The 22,008-nt window shown below is 42.3% G+C and overlaps 1 protein-coding gene across 10 annotated transcripts in view; it reads left to right on the top strand.

The window, feature by feature from the left end:
- Positions 1-22,008, top strand: part of TENM1 (teneurin transmembrane protein 1) — a 453,498-nt gene that overhangs the window by 240,475 nt on the left and 191,015 nt on the right. For 5 of the 10 annotated variants that reach the window (XM_067471568.1, XM_067471566.1, XM_067471567.1 and 2 more), the window contains exon 5: positions 8,699-8,937. In XM_067471568.1, coding sequence (XP_067327669.1) covers positions 8,699-8,937 — 239 coding nt within the window. Of the gene's footprint in view, positions 1-2,162; positions 2,256-8,698; positions 8,938-22,008 lie in introns of all 10 variants that reach the window. The other 5 variants (XM_067471561.1, XM_067471562.1, XM_067471565.1 and 2 more) reach the window with 2 other exon arrangements.

Genomic DNA, 22,008 nt, shown 5'->3' with positions numbered 1-22,008 from the left:
CGGGTATTTGTACCCCACCCTTCTCAACCCCCGGGGGGGGGGGGGCTCAGGGTGGCTTCCAGCCAGCACATATTTGATGCCTACATATAAACATAATAAAATAGTACATATCAGAACCAATAATTATAAATAGTTAAAACATTAATACAATAAAATCTACTGAAATAAACCAGTCTGATGGCCATTGTCTAGCTGAATTCTGTAGTTGGAGACTCCATCAAGCTTGTCCATAGTCCATTTCCATAGCAATTGTCTTCATTGTCATTGTCCTAGTCCGCCTGGTCTCACATCCATGTTTTTAACTTCTTTCTAAAGGAGAGGAGGGATGGAGATGATCTAATTTCCCCAGGGAGTGAATTCCACAGGCTTGGGGCCACCACCGAGAAGGAATTCAATCACACGATGCGCCAGGGATAAAGGCATTTTGAAAGGCTGTTTTCCAGAAGAGATAGAACATATCCATCGAAGCTAAAGGCTTAAAGGGAGGCTTGATCAACAAAGAAAGCACAACTTTCAGACTCCAAGATGAGGCGAAGGACTGACGTAGAGTTTTATGTTCCTCAAGCTCCAAAGGAAGAGACCTACCAATGGGTCGGTGAGATCCGATGAGAGATCCACCTTCCACGAAATGGCCACAGTGTGAAACCAAAAGGTCCAAAACTAGGGAAGGAGGCATCAAAAACAGAGTCAGCAGAGGTCGAAAATGAGTTCATTTGTAGATTTAAGAACATTTAGTTGAAGCTCTCTGGGTTGCATCCATGATAGTCCTCACAAGTTGTGACAAGACTAAGTCCAGCCTTGCTGACTGCTAGCCTGAGGTGTTGTACCTCCTGATGGAGAAGTCAACCCTCTTGGGGTATGAGGAGGTCTGAGTGGTTTGAAAGGTGTACAGACCCATAGAGCAGTGGTTCTCAACCTGTGGGTCCCCAGGTATTTTGGCCTACAACTCCCAGAAATCCCAGCCAATTTACCAGATTTCTGGGAGTTGAAGGCCAAAACATCTGGAGACCCTCAGGTTGAGAACCACTGTCAGCATTAATAGATCTTAATTGGAATCTTGGAGATCTTGGAGTCCTCGTGGACAACAAGTTAAACATGAGCCAACAATGTGATGTGGCGGCAAAAAAAGCCAATGGGATTTTGGCCTGCATCAATAGGAGCATAGTGTCTAGGTCCAGGGAAGTAATGCTACCCCTCTATTCTGCTCTGGTTAGACCACACCTGGAATATTGTGTCCAATTCTGGGCACCACAATTCAAGAGAGATATTGACAAGCTGGAATGTGTCCAGAGGAGAGCAACTAAAATGATCAAGGGTCTGGAGAACAAGCCCTATGAGGAGCAGCTTAAGGAGCTGGGCATGTTTAGCCTGAAGAAGAGAAGGCTGAGAGGAGATATGATAGCCATGTATAAATATGTGAGAGGAAGCCACAGGGAGGAGGGAGCAAACTTGTTTTCTGCTTCCTTGGAGACTAGGACGCGGAACAATGGCTTCAAACTACAAGAAAGGAGATTCCATCTGAACATGAGGAAGAACTTCCTGACTGTGAGAGCCGTTCAGCAGTGGAACTCTCTGCCCCGGAGTGTGGTGGAGGCTCCTTCTTTGGAAGCTTTTAAACAGAGGCTGGGTGGCCATCTGTCAGGGGTGATTTGAATGCAATATTCCTGCTTCTTGGCAGGGGGTTGGACTGGATGGCCCACGAGGTCTCTTCCAACTCTTTGATTCTATGATTCTATGATCTACTTACCTGCATGCTGAAATTTCTGCTTTAAAGATATACATCATATTGATTCCATTGAGCCATTCTAATAACTATTCCTTTCTGTTTGAACATATGCCATTCATCTATGAATTGATACTTCAACATTCTTCTGTCATTATTGCTAGCTACTCTTAACTGGAATTGCTATTATAACAGATTTTAGTTTGGTGTTCAGAGCAGTCTTCGTTGCAGATATCAAGCTATGTATGTGTGTTGATGTTTCAGAATCCAACAGGCCTCCTCTTTCAGAAGGACATGAGGGGCTTAAGCCTCTTGGCCGTCTTTTGTACGGAATCTGCTGCAGCATTTTTAAAAAATGTGACTGGGAAACTAAGACAAACACGCATTTATGATATCCTTTTTCCTTATTCCACATTGTGGTCCTGACGCTGCCCCACAGAAGTCAGTGGGGGATTTGCTGGCCCTCGGCTGTGGAAATGCCTTCCACCAGAAATCAGGAGGACCATGTCTCTTCCCTCGTGCCAAGCGAAATGTAAGAGCCTCTTTTTGCAAAAACAGTAGGGGTTCCTTGTCTTTTTCTTTTTCCTGCCACTGAATGCAATGACCTGAGAACTCTGCTCATCAGCATGAAACCCAGTTTTGTACAGTGCGATCGCAAAATATGTTGGACCACAGCTCATGACGTGGCCTTAGGGACTGCTTTGTGTGACTTTGTTAACATTTCCGAATGGTAAGGAGATCAATCCAACATACAGCTGCAATGCTCAAGAGTTGCTTCTCTTGAACCTTAAAGTCAACAACAGCCTTTCAATCAGCTTACTTAGGTTTTTAATTTTTCTCCTGGGCCATCCAATAGACCAATAGTTCCCCTCCATTACATATTTTCTTTCCTACTCATCCAGGGTTTTATCATTTTACCTCGTCCATTTGGCCTGCCATTCTGTTTGATTTTATATTGTGTTAATTTGTTTTATTTATTTTATTTTGCTCCTGTACATATTTTATTTTGATGTAATTATGCTTGTTTGCATTCTGTATTTTATTTTGTTGTATTGTATCTTTGGGCTTGACCTCATGTTAGCCGCCCCAAGTCCCCTTTGGGGAGATGGTGGCAGGGTATAAATAAAGATTATTATTATTATTATTATTATTATTATTATTATTATTACTACTACTACTACTACTACTACTAGCCATCCCCTGCCACACGTTGCTGTGGCCCACATGGGGGTTCTGTGTGGGAGGTTTGGCCCAATTCTATCGTTGGTGGGGTTCAGAATGCTCTGTGATTGTAGGTGAACTATAAATCCCAGCAACTACAACTCCCAATGTCAAGATTCTTTTTTCCCCAAACTCCACCAGTGTTCACATTTGGGCATATTGAGTATTCATGTAGAGTTTGGTCCAGATCCATCATTATTTCAGTCCACAGTAATCTCTGGATGTAGGTGAACTACAACTCCCAAACTCAAGGTCAATGCTCATAAATGCCCATGTTGGTCATGGGAGTCCTGTGTGAACTACAACTCCAAAACCAAAGGACACTGCCCACCAAACCCTTCCAGTATTTTCTGTTGGTCATAGGAGAACTGTTTGCCAAGTTTGGTTCATTTCCATCGTTGGTAGGGTTCAGAATGTTCTTTGATTGCAGGCGAACTATAAATCCCAGCAACTACAACTCCCAAATGACAAAATCATTTTTTGAGTGAAGGACATGCATTGGGTTGTTAGGTGTCTTGTGTCCAAATTTGGTGTCAATTTGTCCAGTGGTTTTTGAGTTCTGTTAATCCCACAAATGAACATTACATTTTTATTTATATAAGATGATGATGATGATGATGATGATGATGATGATTATTATTATTATATTAAGAACAGCAAAGTTCTGCTTCAGATATTATTATGTGCCTTAAAAATTCCCAATTTGTTACGAATGCACAAGATCTTCCCAGATTTACTAGATTAGTTATTACTAAATTAATGTTAGCATATAAATCAACAGGGGCCACAATGACGCAGCATGTTAAACTACTAAGCTGCTGAACTTGCTGACTGGAAGGTCAGCAGTGTGAATCCATTGATGGGGTGAGCTCTCATTGTTGGCCCCAGCTTCTGCCAACCTAGTAGTTCGAAAGTATGCAAATGTGAGTAGCTCAATAGCTTCTGCAGGAAAGTAGCAGTGCTCCATGCAGTTATGCTGGCCACATGATCTAGGAGGTGTCTATGGACAATGCAGGCTCTTTGGCTTAGAAATGGAGATGAGCACCAGCCCCTAGAATCAGACACGACTAGACTTAATGTCAAAGGGAAACCTTTACCATTACTTTTATATAAATCAACTCAGCTATGTACTTTGAAGGGGGTGATGTTTTATTGACTGTGATATGGAGAAAATTGGCTGCGTTATTAGCTGATAACACAGTACAATGGAAGATAATGGGAGCAGTGCAATAAGAGACTATAAATTAACATTGATTACTCAGACTGGCCCTGGATTATGACCTGGATTATGTGATTTTAAATTGTTGCTTAAAGTCGCTTATCCGCCCTGAGTCCCTTTGGGGAGATAGAGCAAAATATAAATATATTATTATTATTATTATTATTATTATTATTATTATTAAGTGATGTTTTACCTGGTTGGAGCCCCCAGTGGCACGATAAATTAAGTCCTGTGCCAGCAGGACTGCTGACCAAACTGGTCAGCGGTTTGAATCCGGGGAGAGTGGGTTGAGCTCCCTCTGTCAGCTCTAGCTCCCCATACGGGGACATGAGAGAAGCCTCCTACAGGATGGTAAAACATCAAAACAGCCAGGCGTCCCCTGAGCAACATCCTTGCAGACGGCCAATTCTCCCACACCAGAAGCAACTTGCAGTTTCTCAAGTCACTCCTGACATGAAAAAAAGTCTAGTTGGTTTTAATGTTTAATGTGTTTGTTAATCTATTGATGATATGTGTATGCGCGGCATCAAATTGTTGCCTTTGCAAGGCCACCCTGAGTCCCCTTCAGGATTGAGAAAGGCAAGATATAAGTGTAGTGAATAAATAATAAACAATTATAAGCATTCAATTAAAAACAGTTTGCCAGTTCAAAACATAATCCAAATCAGTCCAAATAAATAAATAATTCACGTAATATGGATGATCCCACTGACCCTGGTGTAATAATTTAGCATTACATTGCATTTCATCTTTATTTTATTTTTAAAGGAACGTACAAAACAAATAACAGATTGCTTCATATTCAGGATAGATTTGAAGACTCAACTCAGAAATGGAAAAAAAATCAGACATAACATATTCAGGGTATTGAACCTCAATTTTCAAAACTCTGGGTTTGGACTTCTGTGGAATCGTCACCATTAGTGCTGGAGTTTTTTTTCTACGCTGTAGACTTAACGCAGCTGAGAGCATTTTGACTGCCATGGCTCAATGCTACAGAATCTTGGGAGTTGTAGTTTTATAGGTTCGTTGAGCAACAGCAGTTCAAGTCCTACATTAATTCTGCAGAGGAGATGCACCCATAAAAAGGCTTCTCATGTCTTAAAAGTTAAATGCAAAAAAAATAGGATTTTCCTCCAAGAATATATGTACCTATTGACTTTGGCTGGTCTTGGCTGAGATAGGATTTGGATTCACTTTGAATGCAATTTTCCTGCTTCTTGACAGAAGGTTGGACTGGATGGCCCACGAGTTCCCTTCCAACTCTAGGATTCTATGATTTCATGTTTTGAAGGTTTGTTATGAGATAGGAGTTACCTGGCTGTCCAGATGTGTCGTATTCTGGTATAAAAGTGGGATATACATCAACAAATCAATGTGGTTGAACTACGATCCCCAGCATTCCTCATCATTGTCTTTGCTGGGGTTTGTAGTCCAACGCCATCTGGAGAGCTTCAATATTCCTATCTTCATAAGGTTCAGAAGCTGCAAGAATTCTCCTTATAAACGTATTGTGAAAACCACAGGCATTTATGACTAAATTTGGAACGTCTTTCTGGCAAAACAACCATGGACGAGACTGACCAGGCATCTGGCAGCACTTCTGTGGAAAGTCCAAAGCCGCTTTGAGAATCTGCTTATTGCCATCCAAAGGATTAGGATCAGGCTGCAACTGGGTTCAGTTGTGTTTTGCAGCAATATGTGGAGGACTGTCATGTGCACTCCTATACAACACTGTATTTCACATTTTTTTCTGCTAATTTTTTTCACAGTGGGGAAGTTTGTTTAGAAGTGTCAGTTTTTAATATTTTGATTAAGCTTTCCAAAAAATATGCTGTGTTTATATATGCATTCATAGAATAGAATCATAGAATCATAGAGTTGGAAGAGATCTCATGGGCCATCCAGTCCTGCCAAGAAGCAGGAAAATTGCATTCAAAGCACCCCTGACAGATGGCCATCCAGTCTTTGTTTAAAAGCTTCCAAAGAAGGAGTCTCTAACACACTCCAGGGCAGAGAGTTCCACTGCTGAACGGCTCTCACAGTCAGGAAGTTCTTCCTAATGTTCAGATGGAATCTCCTCTCTTGTAGTCTGAAGCCATTGTTCCGCGTCCTAGTCTCCAGGGAAGCAGAAAACAAGCTTGCTCCCTCCTCTCTGTGGCTTCCTCTCACATGTTTATACATGGCTATCATGCCGCCTCTCAGCCTTCTCTTCTTCAGGCTAAACATGCCCAGCTCTTTAAGCCGCTCCTCATAGGGCTTGTTCTCCAGACGCTTGGTCATTTTAGTCGCCCTCCTCTGGACACCTTCCAGCTTGTCTATATCTCTCTTGAATTGTAGTGCCCAGAATTGGACAAAATATTCCAGGTGTGGTCTAACCAAAGCGGAATAGAGGGGTAGCATTACTTCCCTAGATCTAGACACTATGCTACTCTTGATGCAGGCCAAAGTCCCATTGACATTTTTGCCGCCACATCACATTGTTGGCTCATGTTTAACTTGTTGTCCATGAGGACCCCAAGATCTTTTTCACATGTACTGCTCTCGAGCCACTTGTCCCCCATTCTTAGCGCATGTTTAAGAATGCATCGCTAGGAAATGATAGAATGAGTTCTTTTTCTCCAAGCCATATCTGGAGACTCAGTCCTGGAATCATAAAGTTTCCAATGTAAGATATAGAATACTGCTTGATTTGAAATACACATTTGCAGTATAAATGCTCAAATGTGTGCTTGCCTTCAAGTTGCCTCTTGCCTTATGGCAACCCTATAAAATTTTCAGGTTTTCCTAGGCAAAGTGAAAAATAGCCTATAGGACCTAGCATTCCTTTAAATCAGGCATGGGCAAACTTTGGCCCTCCAGGTGTTTTGGACTTCAACTCCCACAATTCCTAACAGCCTACCGGCTGTTAGGAATTGTGGGAGTTGAAGTCCAAAACACCTGGAGGGCCAAAGTTTGCCCATGCCTGATTGAAATCATAGTATCACAGATCCACAGAAGGTGGCTCATGAGCCATTGAGTCCAACCATTTGCTCAATGAATAATAATAATACGTTTAATTTATATTCTGCTTTATCTCCCCAGAGGGATTCAGAGTGGATTACAATATACATATGAGGCAAACATTCAATGCCTTTTTACACACACAGTGAACATCGACATACAATGCAAAGGTAAAGGGCTTCCCCTTTTTCCATCTCCGGCGTCTGGAGGCAATGCTCATCTCTGGACATGGGGAGGTGCTATTGTTCCATTTTTCCATGCTAAGGAGCCTGTTGTCCATGGCCATCTCTGGTTGTGTTGCCAGCATATCTGCATGGAGCACCCTTTTACCTTCCCACCGAGGTGGTACCTATTGATCAACTCACATTGCATGTTTTCAAACTATTAGGTTGGCAGGAGCTAGGGCTTACAGTTGAGAGCTTGCCCCAACTCGTGGCTTTGAACTTCCAACCTTCTGGTCAGCAGCTTTTCTGCAGCTAGCAGTTTAAACCACTGTGTTACCATGGCCTTGTAAGATCTCCAGCTAAAGCATCCTCAACATCTTTTGGAAGACATCCAGAGAGAAGACCCCACTATCTCTCTAGTTCTGTTGCTGAACCATTCCTACCATCAAATATTTCAGTCAAGATCTATCCTCTTAGAAACATTATAAAAATTAATGTATTGTCAAAGGCTTTCATGGCTGGAATCACTGGGTTGTTGTAGGTTTTTTCTGGGCTATATGGCCATGTTCAAGAGGCATTCTCTCCTGACGTTTCGCCTGCATCTATGGCAAGCATCCTCACTACCTCTGAGGATGCTTGCCATAGATGCAGGCAAAACGTCAGGAGAGAATGCCTCTAGAACATGGCCATATAGCCTGGAAAAAACCTACAACAACCCATTATAAAAAGTCACACTTGCTTCAAGCAGGCAAGAGTTCTTTCTCCCACCCTGGACATTATACCACAGATAAATAAACCTCTCTTGCCTAGTTTCCAACAGACCTCACAACCTCTGAGAATGCTTGCTGTAGATGTGGGCAAAACGTCAGGAGAGAATGCTTCTGGAACATGCCCATACAGCCCAGAAAACTCACAGCAACCCACTAAAACCATTAGATCTGGTCCTACATTTTGGAGTAGCAGAGAACGGACCTGATTCTCGCTGTTGTCCCTCTTGTGTCAAGGCCAGATAAATACATTTTTAAAAACCAAGTAGATCTTTTAATTTTTTTATTATGAAAGGGATGCTGATTGCTCTGTGTTTATGGAGAAAGGCATAATAATGTAGCCCTAAATGTAATTCTCTGGGGGTACAACACAAGAAAATAATGAGATTTCTTTCTAAGGAAGCATGAATAGGAGTATAAGGTTGGGCTGCACATGATTCCTTGCTTGTGAGCCTCACTGAAACTAATGTCTAACATTCAAGTACATATCTCTATCACTATTTAGTCTATTGCAGCAGTGTTTCATATAGGTATTTCAACCACTCGCTGTACATGTTGGGCTGTTACAACATGGCTCTCTCTCTTTTTTCCCCTTTAGGCACTTCCTATTTAAACATGGATCGGGGTCGTCGGCTATCTTCAGCGCTGCCAGCCAGAACTATCCTTTGACTTCCAATACTGTTTATTCTCCGCCTCCTCGACCGCTTCCTAGAAGTACTTTTTCAAGACCGGCGTTCTCTTTCAACAAACCCTACAGATGTTGCAACTGGAAATGTACTGCCTTGAGTGCAACAGCTATCACAGTCACGCTGGCACTGCTACTGGCCTATGTCATTGGTAAGCGTTCTTGTTTCTCTTGAATTTCATAGGGTTTTCTTAGGCAAGGAATCTGCTCACGCTCCCACCTCCTTCGCAGGCGCGATTGGTGGGTATGAGGGAGAGGGCCTTCTCTGTGGTGGCCCCTCGACTCTGAAATTCATTCCCTAAGGACATCAGACATGCCCCAACATTGGCAGTCTTTAGGAGGAGCCTGAAAACGTGGTTGTTCCAGTGTGCCTTCCCAGAATAAGGAAAACTCTTAGCAATATGTCCTCACAATGCACTTTAATATTGATTTAGGATTGTCTGCGTGCCCTCATCTTTCCTTAAAAACCCTATCCTAGCTTATCCTACCTTGTTCATACCCAGCATTTTAAATTTTAATTATTACATTTGGCCCGGCCATAGGTTTTTAAATGTTGTATGTTATTGTTATTGTTATTGTTTATTGCTTATTGTATATTTTTTGTTTTTGAGTTTTATTTTAATTGTTCTGTATTGATTGTTATCGCTTTTGTTTATTGATGTGCTGTGGGCTTGGCCTCATGTAAGCCACACCGAGTCCCTTGGGGAGATGGTAGCGGGGTACAAATAAAGTATTATTATTATTATTATTATTATTATTATTATTATTATTATTAGGGAATGCTCAGAAAGCCCTTTTCTCTCTTCCGGTGAGGTGGGAGAGAGAGAGACAGTTGTGTATGAGAATGATTTTTAAGAGTCAGGACACAGAACATTGCAAAGGATCCTTGAAAATAATCTAGTTCAATCCAATCCCATAACGGAGGCCGGATTTGCTGTGCCTAAACCAAATCTTTATCCAAGCTCTTCATAAAAGGATCCACGAAAAGTAATTCTCCATCTTCCCTGAGCACCTTGCTCTATTTGGATAACTCCTCCTTTGGTTAAGACGTTTTATCTGATCCGAAATTACTTCTCTGTAGTTTAAATCCCTTTCGTGTGTCGGTCTTGTAATAGAGAGAAATTTATCTCTTTTGTGGAAATCTTTTCAAGTATTGCCATGCTTTGAATCTCACAGTGCCTTTAAGATGTGCCTTGGCTGCTAGAATAAATAAGGGCATGCCCGGCTCAAACGGAGAGGGGGAATGTAATCCTGTTAGAGCTGTATTCTAATTAAAAGCATCTTAGTTAATCATGCAAGTTTAAATGAATTGATTGTATCAGCATACAATGTGGGTATTAGTGGGAGAGTGGCTCTGGAAGAAAAGGCACAATTTCCATTCTTGGGGTTGAGGTGAATGGCTCAAAGCAAAGGACGACCCAGTTCGCTCTGAAAAAGTCATGGAAGTCATTGGGAGAGGAATCTAAAACTCTCACTAACCTAATGCTCTTTCACAATACAAATGTATAGTGTGACTGAACTTGGAGGACAGTCACTGCAGTTCAGAAACTACATGGAAGGAGATGAAGAAAAGTATCACCATATGACCAGAAGGCAGTAGCAGCTCCTTTGGGAGGAAGGGCAACAGCAATTGAGACTTCTGCTTGCTTCATTATCACAAGAGGTCTACCACATTATCACAGGATGTCGTTGTCTATGCCCTACACCATTGGAGAAAATATACTGTTTAGCCCAGTATTTCTCAACCTTCCTAATGCCACAACCCCTTCCTAATGCCACGACCCCAATTCCTCATGTTGTGATGACCCCCAACCATAAAATTATTTTTGTTGTTACTTCATAATTGTAATTTTGCTACTGTTATTAATCATAATATAAATATCTGATCTGCAGGATGTATTGTCATTCACTGGACCAAATTTGGCACAAATACCTGATACACCCAAATATGAATACTACTGGGGTCTGGGGAAAATAGACCTTGGCATTTGGGAATTGTAGTTGTTGGGATTTATAGTTAACCTATAGTCAAAGAGCATTCTGAACTCCACCAATGATAGAAGTGAACCAAACTTGGCACACATAATTCTCACACCCAAGAAAAAGTACTGAAAGGGTTTGGTGGGCATTGACCTTGAGTTTTGGAGTTGTACATCCAGTGGACTCAAACAATGATGGATCTGGACCAAACTTGACATAAATACTCAATATGCCCAAATGTGAACATTGGTGGAGTTTGAGGAAAATAGACCTTGACATTTGGGAATTGTAGTTGCTGGGATTTTTGGTTTACCTACAATCACAACAGGAGGAGGGCTTTTGGTGGGAGGATTCACCACATGTTTCCAAAAAGGCAGAGGACAGATAGAGAGATATTCAGGGGTTCCTAAGACCATAAGAAATGTGTTTTCTGATGGTTTTTGGTGACCCCTCTGAAACCTGTTTCATGACACCCCCCAAGGGTCCCGACCCCCAGATTGAGAAACACTGGTTTAGCCAGTATTGCACCACCTGACATCCACCAGGTAGCAGCCAGTAATAAAAGGACCAAGGCAGTGACACCTCTGGCTCATACTCTGTTTGGATATCAGTCAGCACACCAATGCCTTAAATCAAGAAATAGTTTCCTAAGATCTACAGAGATACTCAGAGGTACACCTCAGCAAGCAAGAGTCCTAAAGTGGCATGCAAAAACCCAGAACCTCAAGCCATGGCTGATACCAAGTGAGATATTTCCCCCTGGACACACAGAAGACTGGGCAACTTGGAAGGCACTGAACAGACTGCGCTCTGGTCCCTCAAGATGCAGAGCCAATCTTAAAAAATGCGGCCACAAAGTGGACTCCATGACATGCGAGTGTAGAGAAGAGCAAACCACAGACCACTTACTATCATGCAGCCTGAGCCCTGCCACATGTACAATGGAGGACCTCCTTATAGCAATATCAGTGGCACTCTGAGTGGCCAGCTACTGGTCAAAGGACATTTAATATAATACCAAGTTTTTTAACTTTGTGTGTTTTTAAATACATTACAACTGTACCCTTGGTTTGCTTCTGATACAGTAAATAAATAGCAATTGAGACGCATATTAAATCAGAATTCGGCTGCCCAGTAGTCCCACCCACAGATGCATGATACTGCCAGATAATCTGGGATAAGAAGATGATTTGGGATCAGATCCTGGGATATAGGACAGTGTAGATCCAGCCTTAGATGACCTTCCAAAGAAGGAATTTTTAAACAGAGGCTGGGTGCGTGCAACATATTCTTACGCATGCCCCCATTTTCCAAGCAAATGAGATGGTCTGGGGCAGAGCATAAGTAAACATATCACCCTACACATAGGTAATGTGGATAATGTCTTTGGAGCAGCAGTTGGATTCAGAGTTGGTATGATATTTTCCTCCTAAAGTAGGCATAGGTTCTCATTCACTGATAGTGCTGGTAATGCCGAAAGCCTGCCTGCAGAGGTTATTGCCTCAAGAAACAAAGTTTTTAGTCTTAAAAGACATAAAGGCACAGTTTGCAAAGGTTCCGAGGCCTTGGTCTGTCTATTGTTTTCTTTTCTGGCACATAAATCCAATAGTGATCCTAGTGTGACATTCATCTGGAAACAGCTGGAGTTGAATGTCAGCTGCTTCTTGTCAGGCGATTCTCTTCCATCTTCTCTGCTAAATATGCTGTTTGTCAGCTTTAGTTGAAAACAAATAGATGAAGGGAGTGAGGTTAGGACATGGCACAGGATATGTAGAGCGGCTTTGTAGAAAGAGATAGCTCCCGATGATTTCTGAAACTAAGGAAAGTTCGAAACAATAGAAAAATGAACTGATGACCCTCCTTTTATTTTGTGAACTCTTCATACCAATCAGACCTTTTCCTTTCTCTTGGATGATAAGCCACGTTGATTTGATTAATATATGCTGCACTGGTTTATTTAGTCTCCATTCTTCTTCAGTTCCTTGAGTTCCTTGTTTCATTTGTGTTTCAGTTCCTTGTTTCATTTGTGTTTCTGTTTTGTAGCATCCATCAAATGGCACATAATGGAAAAGGTCCTCCTCAAACAAAAATGCAATTGATATGAAAGGAAAGTGGGCTTACTTTTCAAATGGATTGTGTGGGACCTGGCAGGGCTTGCAGCGGAGTGCTGAGTAAGGAGGTTGGATACTTTGGGTCTAAGGGTGCAGGCTTTAGGCTTACGCAGTGTTGGGCTTGCAGTGTCGGCAGCTGAGCACCAAGTAAGGAGCGTTCCTTACTCAGCTCTCAGCTGGCACCCAGGCCTTGCAGCGTCGGCAGCTGAGCACCGAGTAAGGAGTGTTACTTACTCGGCACTCAGCTGCAGGCACCCCGGCGCTTTGGAGCACTCCTCATTCAGTGCTCACCTGCTGGCCCTGCCAGGCTCGGGTACATAGGGCCAAAGCCCGCACATGTATGCCCAGGTGCTTTGGGCCTATTGGTGAATTCTCCCCCCCCCCCCCCCAATGTAAATGAAACAAAAATGGAAAACAAATATCTGACCATGTTGTCGAAGGCTTTCAGGACCCGAATCACTGGGTTTCTGTAAGTTTTTCAGGCTGTATGGCCATGTTCCAGAAGCACTCTCTCCTGATGTTTCACCTGCATCTATGGCAGGCATCCTCAGAGGTGGTGAGATCTGTTGGAAACTAAGCTAGTTGGATTTATATATCTGTGGAATGTCCAGGGTGGGAGAAAGAACTCTTGTCTGTGGGAGGTAGGTGTGAATGTTTCAATTTGGCCACCTGTGTACAAGTCTACATAGGGACCACCAAATGCAGCATTAGTCAAACAGGAATCAAGAAACATGAAGGGCACTGCAGTTTACTTCAACCAGAGAAGTCAGCCATAGCAGAGCACCTGATACACCAATCTGGACACAGCATATTATTGGAGAACACAGAAATGCTGGACCACTCTAACAACCACCATGTCAGACTACACAGAGAAGCCATTGGCTACACAGAGAAGCCATTGAAATTGTCCACAAGCATGTGGACAATTTCAACAGAAAGGAGGAAACCATGAAAATGAACAAAATCTGGCAACCAGTATTAAAAAACCTCTAAACTCATAACAGTAAATAAAGACAGGGGTGCTCCAGACAAGAAACAATCAGGGACAGTGAATCACCTCTCAACCAAGGATGCCCCCAGACAGTAAGAAGCCACACCTTAAAAACTGCTAGGTCATCAAATGCTAATCAAGGTGGCCAATTGAAACATTCACACCTACCTCCAACAGACAAGAGTTCTTTCTCCCACCCTGGACATTATTCCACAGATATATAAACCCCATTTTCCTAGTTTCCAACAGACCTCACAACCTCTGAGGATGCCTGCCATAGATGCAGGTGAAACATCAGGAGAGAATGCTTCTGGAATATGACCATACAGCCTGAAAAACATACAGCAACCCAAATATTGGACCCCCCGATTTTGGGAGGTTCAGACGAAAATGGATTGGGGGCCCCAACGAAAGCCGAACACGAAATGGATCAAGGTAAGTCCCGAATGCAGAAGTCTAGTAGGGACTCGCTTGCATCTCAGCCAAGATTCTTATTTTGTTTAGTGACAAAACTTTGCAGAACGCATGTTGACAAGCTGTGTTTACACAGAAGGTAGATAAGAATAAATTCAATTTAATCATTGGCTTGGTAGCAGATGGTGGGTTAATCCAGTTTACAAAATGTAATCTCTACACTCACATATACCTCCCCCCCCCCAAAAAAAATGATATACAGTTTTTAAGATCCTCTTTCCAAATATAAACACACACGGTAAGATAAATAATCTGTTATCAAGACATGGCAGGTGTGGGTTTCTTCCATTTCTTTAAAAAAATACTACAATCACAGTTATTTATACTCCAGTTGCAGAGTTCTAGAGCCTTGCATAAATCTGTCCAGTAAAAAGCAAAAGCAATTCAATGGTGCTCTAAAATGAGAAGTAGAATTTAGGGGCCCCACACATAAAGGCGCCCACTTTTGCCATTGCTTATGAAGTAAAGAGGAAGATGAAATGGGGCCAAGCACATTTTGCCCCTTTCAGCTTTGGTGGCTGAACTAAGAAGCCATAAAATGCCTTTGCTTAGTTCCCTTTCCTAGGGCTTGTCTATATGGACTTAGTAAGCCTTACTCACTATGCAGTTGTTCTGATGCTCTGCAACTTCCAGGGATATTACAGGGTAAGCCAGGTTGGAGCCCCCGGTGGCACAGTGGGTAAGACCCCTGTGCCGGCAGGACTGAAGACCGACAGGTTGCAGGTTCAAATCCGGGGAGAGGCGGATGAGCTCCCTCTATCAGTTCCAGCTCCTCATGCGGGGACATGAGAGAAGCCTCCCACAAGGATGATAAAAACATAAAATCATCCGGGCATCCCCTGGGCAACGTCCTTGCAGACAGCCAATTCTCTCACACCAGAAGCGACTTGCAGTTTCTCATGTCGCTGCTGCCATGACAAAAAAAAAAAGCCAGGTTGGACAAGTCTAGTCCCACTTTGAGAAAAGTCAGAGGATGCCAGCTGGAAATATTTCTCCTTGAATAACAAGTCAATGAAATGTACCATATAGACCAGTGGTTCTTAACCTGTGGTTCGCGGACCACGAGTGGGCTGTGAGGGTGGAAATCTGGTCTGTGAGCCTCCTTCCTCTTTATTTTATTTTATTTTATTTCCGCTCCTTTCCTGCCACCTGCAACTCCTTCCCTATCACTGACCATGGCGTATGTTCTCTATCAGAAAATAGAGCTGATGTGGTCTATCCAGTGCAATTTTATGAATCAGCCCCCCAAACCGAATCTAAAGTTGACCAAAACCTGATTCGTAACCCATTTATTTATTTACAGTAGTTATATTCCGCCCTTCTCACCCTGCTGGGGATTCATGATGGATTACAATGTACATATACATAGTAAACATTCAATGTCATAGACACACAACATATATAGAGGCTATTTAATATTCCAGCTTTTTCATGAGGGTATTCTGGCCACCAGGGGAGTTGTTGCTTCACTGACTATTTGTGACACAAAGCATTTCCTCATTCTTTGCATGCTTGCTGGAGATTTTTATGGCCTTGTAAATTAGCCTCCCCGCAGAAGCGGTACCTAAATTTCTTACCTGACAGATGCAACTGTCTTTTGGGCTGCAAAGGCAACAGCAATCTACACAGTTGGTTGGAAGCTCACTCCGACCCAGGCTGGCTTCAGACTCATGACCTTTTGGGTCAGTAGTGATCTTAATGCAGTTTACTCCCAGCCAGCTGTGCCATAGTCCCAGTGCTTTGGGTACTAATGTTGGAGAGTGGTCCCTGGTCAAGTAGTCCTGGTCAAGAGGTCCCTGGTCAAAGTGGTCCTTGGTCAAAGTGGTCTCTGGTCAAAAAGAGGGTTGGGAACCATTGATATAGACTCATGTGTACAAGTCAAGGGTAGGTTTTGCAGCCAAAAGTATGATGATATGACCCATGGATAAGTTGAAGGTCATTGCACAGAGAGGATATCAGCAATGCTACTGCAACACTATCTACTTGGGGCTGCCTTTGAAGAAGATCAAACCAGTCCATATTCCAGGAAATAATGCCTGACTGTTCACTGGAGGAAAGAATATTAAAGGCAAAGTTGAAGTATTTTGGCTACATAATGAGAAGACAGGAAAGCTTGGAGAAGATAATGATGCTGTGGAAAATGGAAGGAAAAAGGAAGCTGGGCTGGCCGAGGGCAATGTAGATGGATGGGATCCTTGAAGTGACTGGCTTGACATTGAAGGAACTGGGGGTGCCGATGGCTGACAGAGAGCTCTAGCGAGGGCTGGTCCATATGGTCCCAAAGAGTTGGAAGCAACTGAATGAATAAATAGCAACGAACATAGGTTAGGTTGTTGCTTCAGCACTGGAATGAAATCAAGGCATCACAAATCAAGGTGTCATGGTATGCCCCATTGCTTTGGCTCTTTCCAACATGCTTTACTTGGATCTCAGCAAACTTTGACTATCTAGACACCAGATTATAATGTATAGGACTGGCATGGAGAATGCTCTAGCAAAAAGAAATGGATGTCAAACTACATTTTGAGCATTTACAGCTCAAAACACTACAGTGGCAATTTCCTCATCTTACTTACAAAACCTTGACCTATAAAACCCTGTACGGTTCCGGTCCAGTGTATCTGTCCGAAAGTATCTCCCTCTACGCCCCACCCCGGAGTCTGAGATCATCTGGGGAGGCCCTGATCTTGACCCCACCGCTATTACAAGTGAGGTTGGTGGGGACGAGGAGCAGGGCCTTCTCGGTGGTGGCCCCTCACCTGTGGAACTCACTCCCAGGAGAAATTAGGGCATCAACATCCCTCCTCTCCTTCAAGAGGAAAGTAAAGATGTGGTTGTGGGACCAGGCCTTTGGGCAATCTGACAACTAGATAAGGACAATCAAACGACTAGGACTGACAGGGGGGACAATGTGGAATTGGAATTTGGACTATGAGATAGCGAATGCTGACCGTCTATGAGGAGTAATTGGGTTTGTATTGTTTTATTGGTTTTATTGGTTTTAGGGTTGTAATGCAGGAATTGTTGTTTAACTGTTCAACTGTTTAACTGTTTAATTGATGTTATTTTGTTTTACTACTGTTATGTGATGCTGGCATCGAATTGTGCCTTTGTAAGCCACCCTGAGTTCCCTTCGGGGTGAGAAGGGAGGGGTAGAAGAAACCGAAATAAATAAATAAATAAATAAATAAATAAATACCATGGCATCACCAACCCATGCGGACAGCAGACCATTTCACATTGGTCATGCTATCTACACAGTGCTGGACGTTTTGGAGAAACTCTTGACAGTTTCCTTTTCTTAACATGGGGTTAAACCAGGTTAACCTAGTTTATGTTATGTTAAGAATCAGAAGTCTGGACAACCAGGTTCAATTTCTGGTCCAGGGTAAAGGACTGGTGTAGACAAACCCATAGTCGCAGATTTGATCTCTCTTCATTTTGTGTGTGAATCACACCCCTCCTCTTTGTCTCATATTATTCAGGCAGAATGGCTTGAAAATGTTTGGAGGAGCAGCAGATGTTTGAAGTTAAGCTGCATTGGATAAATGGCTTTGTTGTATGCCAATGTATTCTGAGTAAATCTAAATTGAATATCTGCAGGAAAACTTTGAATTAAACATCTCTTGCAAATGGAAGCAAATACAGAGCCATGCCTTATCTGTAGCCATTTAACAAAAGTTGGCAGTTTTTGCTCTAATTCTGAATTTCCAATCAGTTAATACAGGCCAAGGGTCCACAGACAGTTTCTTCTACTTAAACCAGGGCTTGGATTTATAGCTCAACAGCTTTTGAAAACAGGTTGATGCCTGACTCTTCCCTTACGTCTGGTTTCAACTCTGTTCTCTTGATACCATCTGTTTGCTTCCTACAAACAGACGATTATATTTAAAGAATGCACATGTGTTTTCTCATCTTTCACAACGAAGAGCGTCTGTCAACATATGAAGGCCTCTGTCAAGAAAATGGACAACCATCACAAGTTTTCGTGCACTGGAGGATGTTTATGTGAAAAATTCATAGACTTTCTGGGAGAAAAACAAAATGTTACAAATGGACACTAGCTGCAAAGAAATATGCATGTTGCATAGAATATAATTTTCTGTGCAGATGAGCGTGACAACAGCCAAGAACTGAGTCTTTGATATGGATAGATGTGGATGCCTGCTTTTTTTGGCAACGTGACCATGGAGACAGTCATGATGAATGACTAAACTCAGAATTTACTGCTGTATCACCAGAATAAGAAAGGTTAAGCACCTTGCATCTTTGTTGTTTATCCATTCGGTTACTTCCAACTCTTTGTGAACTCTTGGACCAGCCCACGCTAGAGCTCCCTGTCGGCCATCACCATCCCCAACTCCTTCAGAGTCAAGCCGGTTACTTCAAGGATACCATCCATCCACCTTGCCCTTGGTCGGCCCCTCTTCCTTTTTCCTTCCATTCTCCCCAGCATCAGGGGCGGCTCAACCCATTATGCAAAGTAAGCATTTGCAGTATAGTTGATTTTTCCCAGGGGTGCTCTTGAGGCACTCTTGGGGGGAAAATAGATCTTGACATATGCGAGTTGTAGTTACTGGGATGTATAGTTCACCTAAAATCAAAGAGCATTCTGAACTCCACCAATGATGGAATTGAACCAAATATGGCACACAGAACTCCCACGACAAACAGAAAATATATATCAGTGATTGAATTGGGGGGGGGGGGGGGTGCCAAAATACTAATTACTTACCATTGAAAATTACCTAGGGCTGCCTCTGCCCAGCATCATTGTCTTTTCCAAACCTTCCTGTCTTCTCATGATGTGGCCAAAGTATTTCTTCTTGGCCTCTACTATCCTTCCCTCCAGTGAGCAGTCGGGCTTTATTTCGTGAAATATGGACTGGTTGGATCTTTTCCCTGTCCAAGGCACTCTCAGAACTGTTCTCCAACACCACAGTTCAAACGCATCTACCTTCGCTCAGCCTTCCCTGTGGTCCAGTTCTCACATCCGTAGGTAATTGTGGGGAATACAATTGCTTAACTATGTGGATCTTCGTTGCCTGTGTGATGTCTCTACTCTTCACTATTTTATCGAGATTGGTCATTGCTCTCCTCCCAAGAAGTAAACGTCTTCTGATTTTCTATCTGCAATCTGCATCTGCAGTAATCTTTGCACTTAGAAATACAAAGTCTGTCACTGCCTGCACGTTTTCTCCCTCTATTTACCATAATCTTGCAACTACTCTACTCAATATATACAGTAAAATCCCTGTAATTGCGGGAATATGTTTATGTGGTTACGTGAAACTGCAACATCATTGACTTAACTTGTTATGAATAACTTTTCAATAACTTTAAAGCTTAGGTTCTTTTTATTGCAAGTCTCTAGTATGAGAAAGGGTATAAGAACATATTGTCGAAGGCTTTCATGGCTGGAATCACTGGGTTGTTGTAAGTTTTTTGGGCTGTATGGTCATGTTCCAGAAGCATGGAACATGACCATATCGCCCCAAAAACTTACAACAACCCAGTATGAGAACTTTTACACTTTTACACAAAGAACAATGCAGATTCTATGTAACTTCACTGAATCCACAAGCAACCTACAATTACATTGGGGAATTATATTTTTACTCAGCATTCACATTACACATATACTTTCAATCATCATCATACATCCAAACATTACCATATCTTTTCCCCCTCCTTGGAGAATCACTGCATAGGCCAGACCCTGCTTTCCCTGCAGCATGCCAAAGCACAGTTCCAAAACTTCCAAAACGCCAAAATGCATCCTCCTTCCCTAAAAACAGTGCCAATGATCAGATCCCTGTTTTCCCTACAGCAGGAACTGGCTCCCGGTAAATGTATTTTCCAAAATCACATCCCCTTCTCTTCCCTTGAGAAAAGGAGCCAAATGTCCTGAATCCTGCTTCGCCATAGCAGATCTGACACTCCCAAGGTACACCATCTCTTTCAATAGAGCATGGCGGGTGAACAGCACAGCTGTCTGTCACACTTGAGAATAATTAGATTGAGTCTTTTTATAGGAAGATTCTGCTGATGTTGTTCCAAAGCTGTAAATCATTGTCCCTGTTGAAATTATCTTGAGTCTTCACCTCCTGACATAGATGTTTGTCTTCCAAGTAACGAAGCATTGTGTTCTAGGTTTGACTTGAAAAAGCATTGTCTTTGACTAATGTAAACAGAGATCATTTCCTTTAGAGTTAATCTGGTTTCTGGTCAGCAAAAGTTGACAGATGTAAACAGATGTAAACATTTCTCTTATCACTGTCACAGTTCTTATCACAGTTTACTAGGGCAGGTCAACCATTTCAGTTCTTATTAACAGGTTTTAATTACAATTCAGCAAGCAAGTAGTTAATGGTTTGGTCATTGCAGGCCTTAATCTTGAGAATGGTGTCTCCAAAATTATTAGCTCTCATTCATTCATTCATTCATTCATTCATTCCTTTCATTCAGTTCATTCATACCCACACATATTAAATCCATATTTATCAAATCTATGCATCATTTTGTATACAGTTCCAGCCCAGCTTACCTGCCCAAATGTATCTCCCTCTATGTCCCACCTTGGAGTTTAAGATCTTCTGGGGAGGCCCTGCTCTCAACCCTGGCTCCAGCGCAAACACGCTTGGTGGGGATGAGGGACAGGGCCTTCTCGGTGGTGGCCCCCGCCTGTGGAATTTACTCCCCAGTGAAATCAGGTCAACTACATCCCTCCTCTCCTTCAGGAAGAAATTGAAAATGTGGTTGTGGGACCAGGCTTTCGGGTAGCACACTGATAATGACAATGACAATTATGATAATGTTATTGTAAATGGACTATGGACAGGCTTGTGATTGTGTTGTTGTTTGCAGAATTCGATTCTTGATAAGGCTAGACAGCCAGTATTATTTTAAATGGTTTTAATTTTAAACTAATTTTAAATGAATGTAATGTATCATTTATATGTAATTACTGTATTTATTATATTGTATGTAGGGGCATCGAATTGTTGCCGGCTGTAAGCTGCCCTGAGGCCCCTGCATGGGTTGAGTAGGGCAGGGTACAAACGTTTGAAATAAATACATAAATAAATAAATTTTAATATGACAAACTCAGTTCTAGTCCCAGTATACCAAACAGTTACATTGAAGGACAAGAGCCTCAAGGAATTTGCAAGGTCCTCCAACACCTAGAATTATCTAGAAGACCTAGCAAATTCCTAAAGAATCCATTTTCTCTAGGGACATGGATAAATGGAACAGTGAATATGGATTCTGTGGTAATAAATGCAAATCATGCCGCCCTAGATTCTGTGGCTTGTATAGGACTTTAAAGATATATGGCTGAGTTAATAGGCTGTAATACGCCCACAATAACAGTGACACAACTTTTGCAAGCAGGGTCTCACTTATAAAGCCACTGTGTCCATTGAATTGCAAGCATTTTTGTTAATTGTTGGGGAAATTCATCATCCGGTATTGGCTGATCTCCAAACGGAAATGTGGAAACTAATTAAACATTTGGTTTTAAGGTGAAATTAGCATGCATAGAATTGCCATTTATTCCAAACACAGGCATGCAATAATTGACTTCTGCAAAAGGTGCCTTGCTACCTTCTTTCTTCGTGTAATAAAGCTTAGGCATAAATTAATTGCTGTTCTTTTCTCTCTCT

This window comes from Anolis sagrei, chromosome 10, assembly GCF_037176765.1.
Source record: "Anolis sagrei isolate rAnoSag1 chromosome 10, rAnoSag1.mat, whole genome shotgun sequence".
Lineage (NCBI taxonomy): Eukaryota > Metazoa > Chordata > Lepidosauria > Squamata > Dactyloidae > Anolis > Anolis sagrei.
Note: the sequence above shows the minus strand (reverse complement) of the source record. Positions and strands in the feature narration are given on the sequence as shown.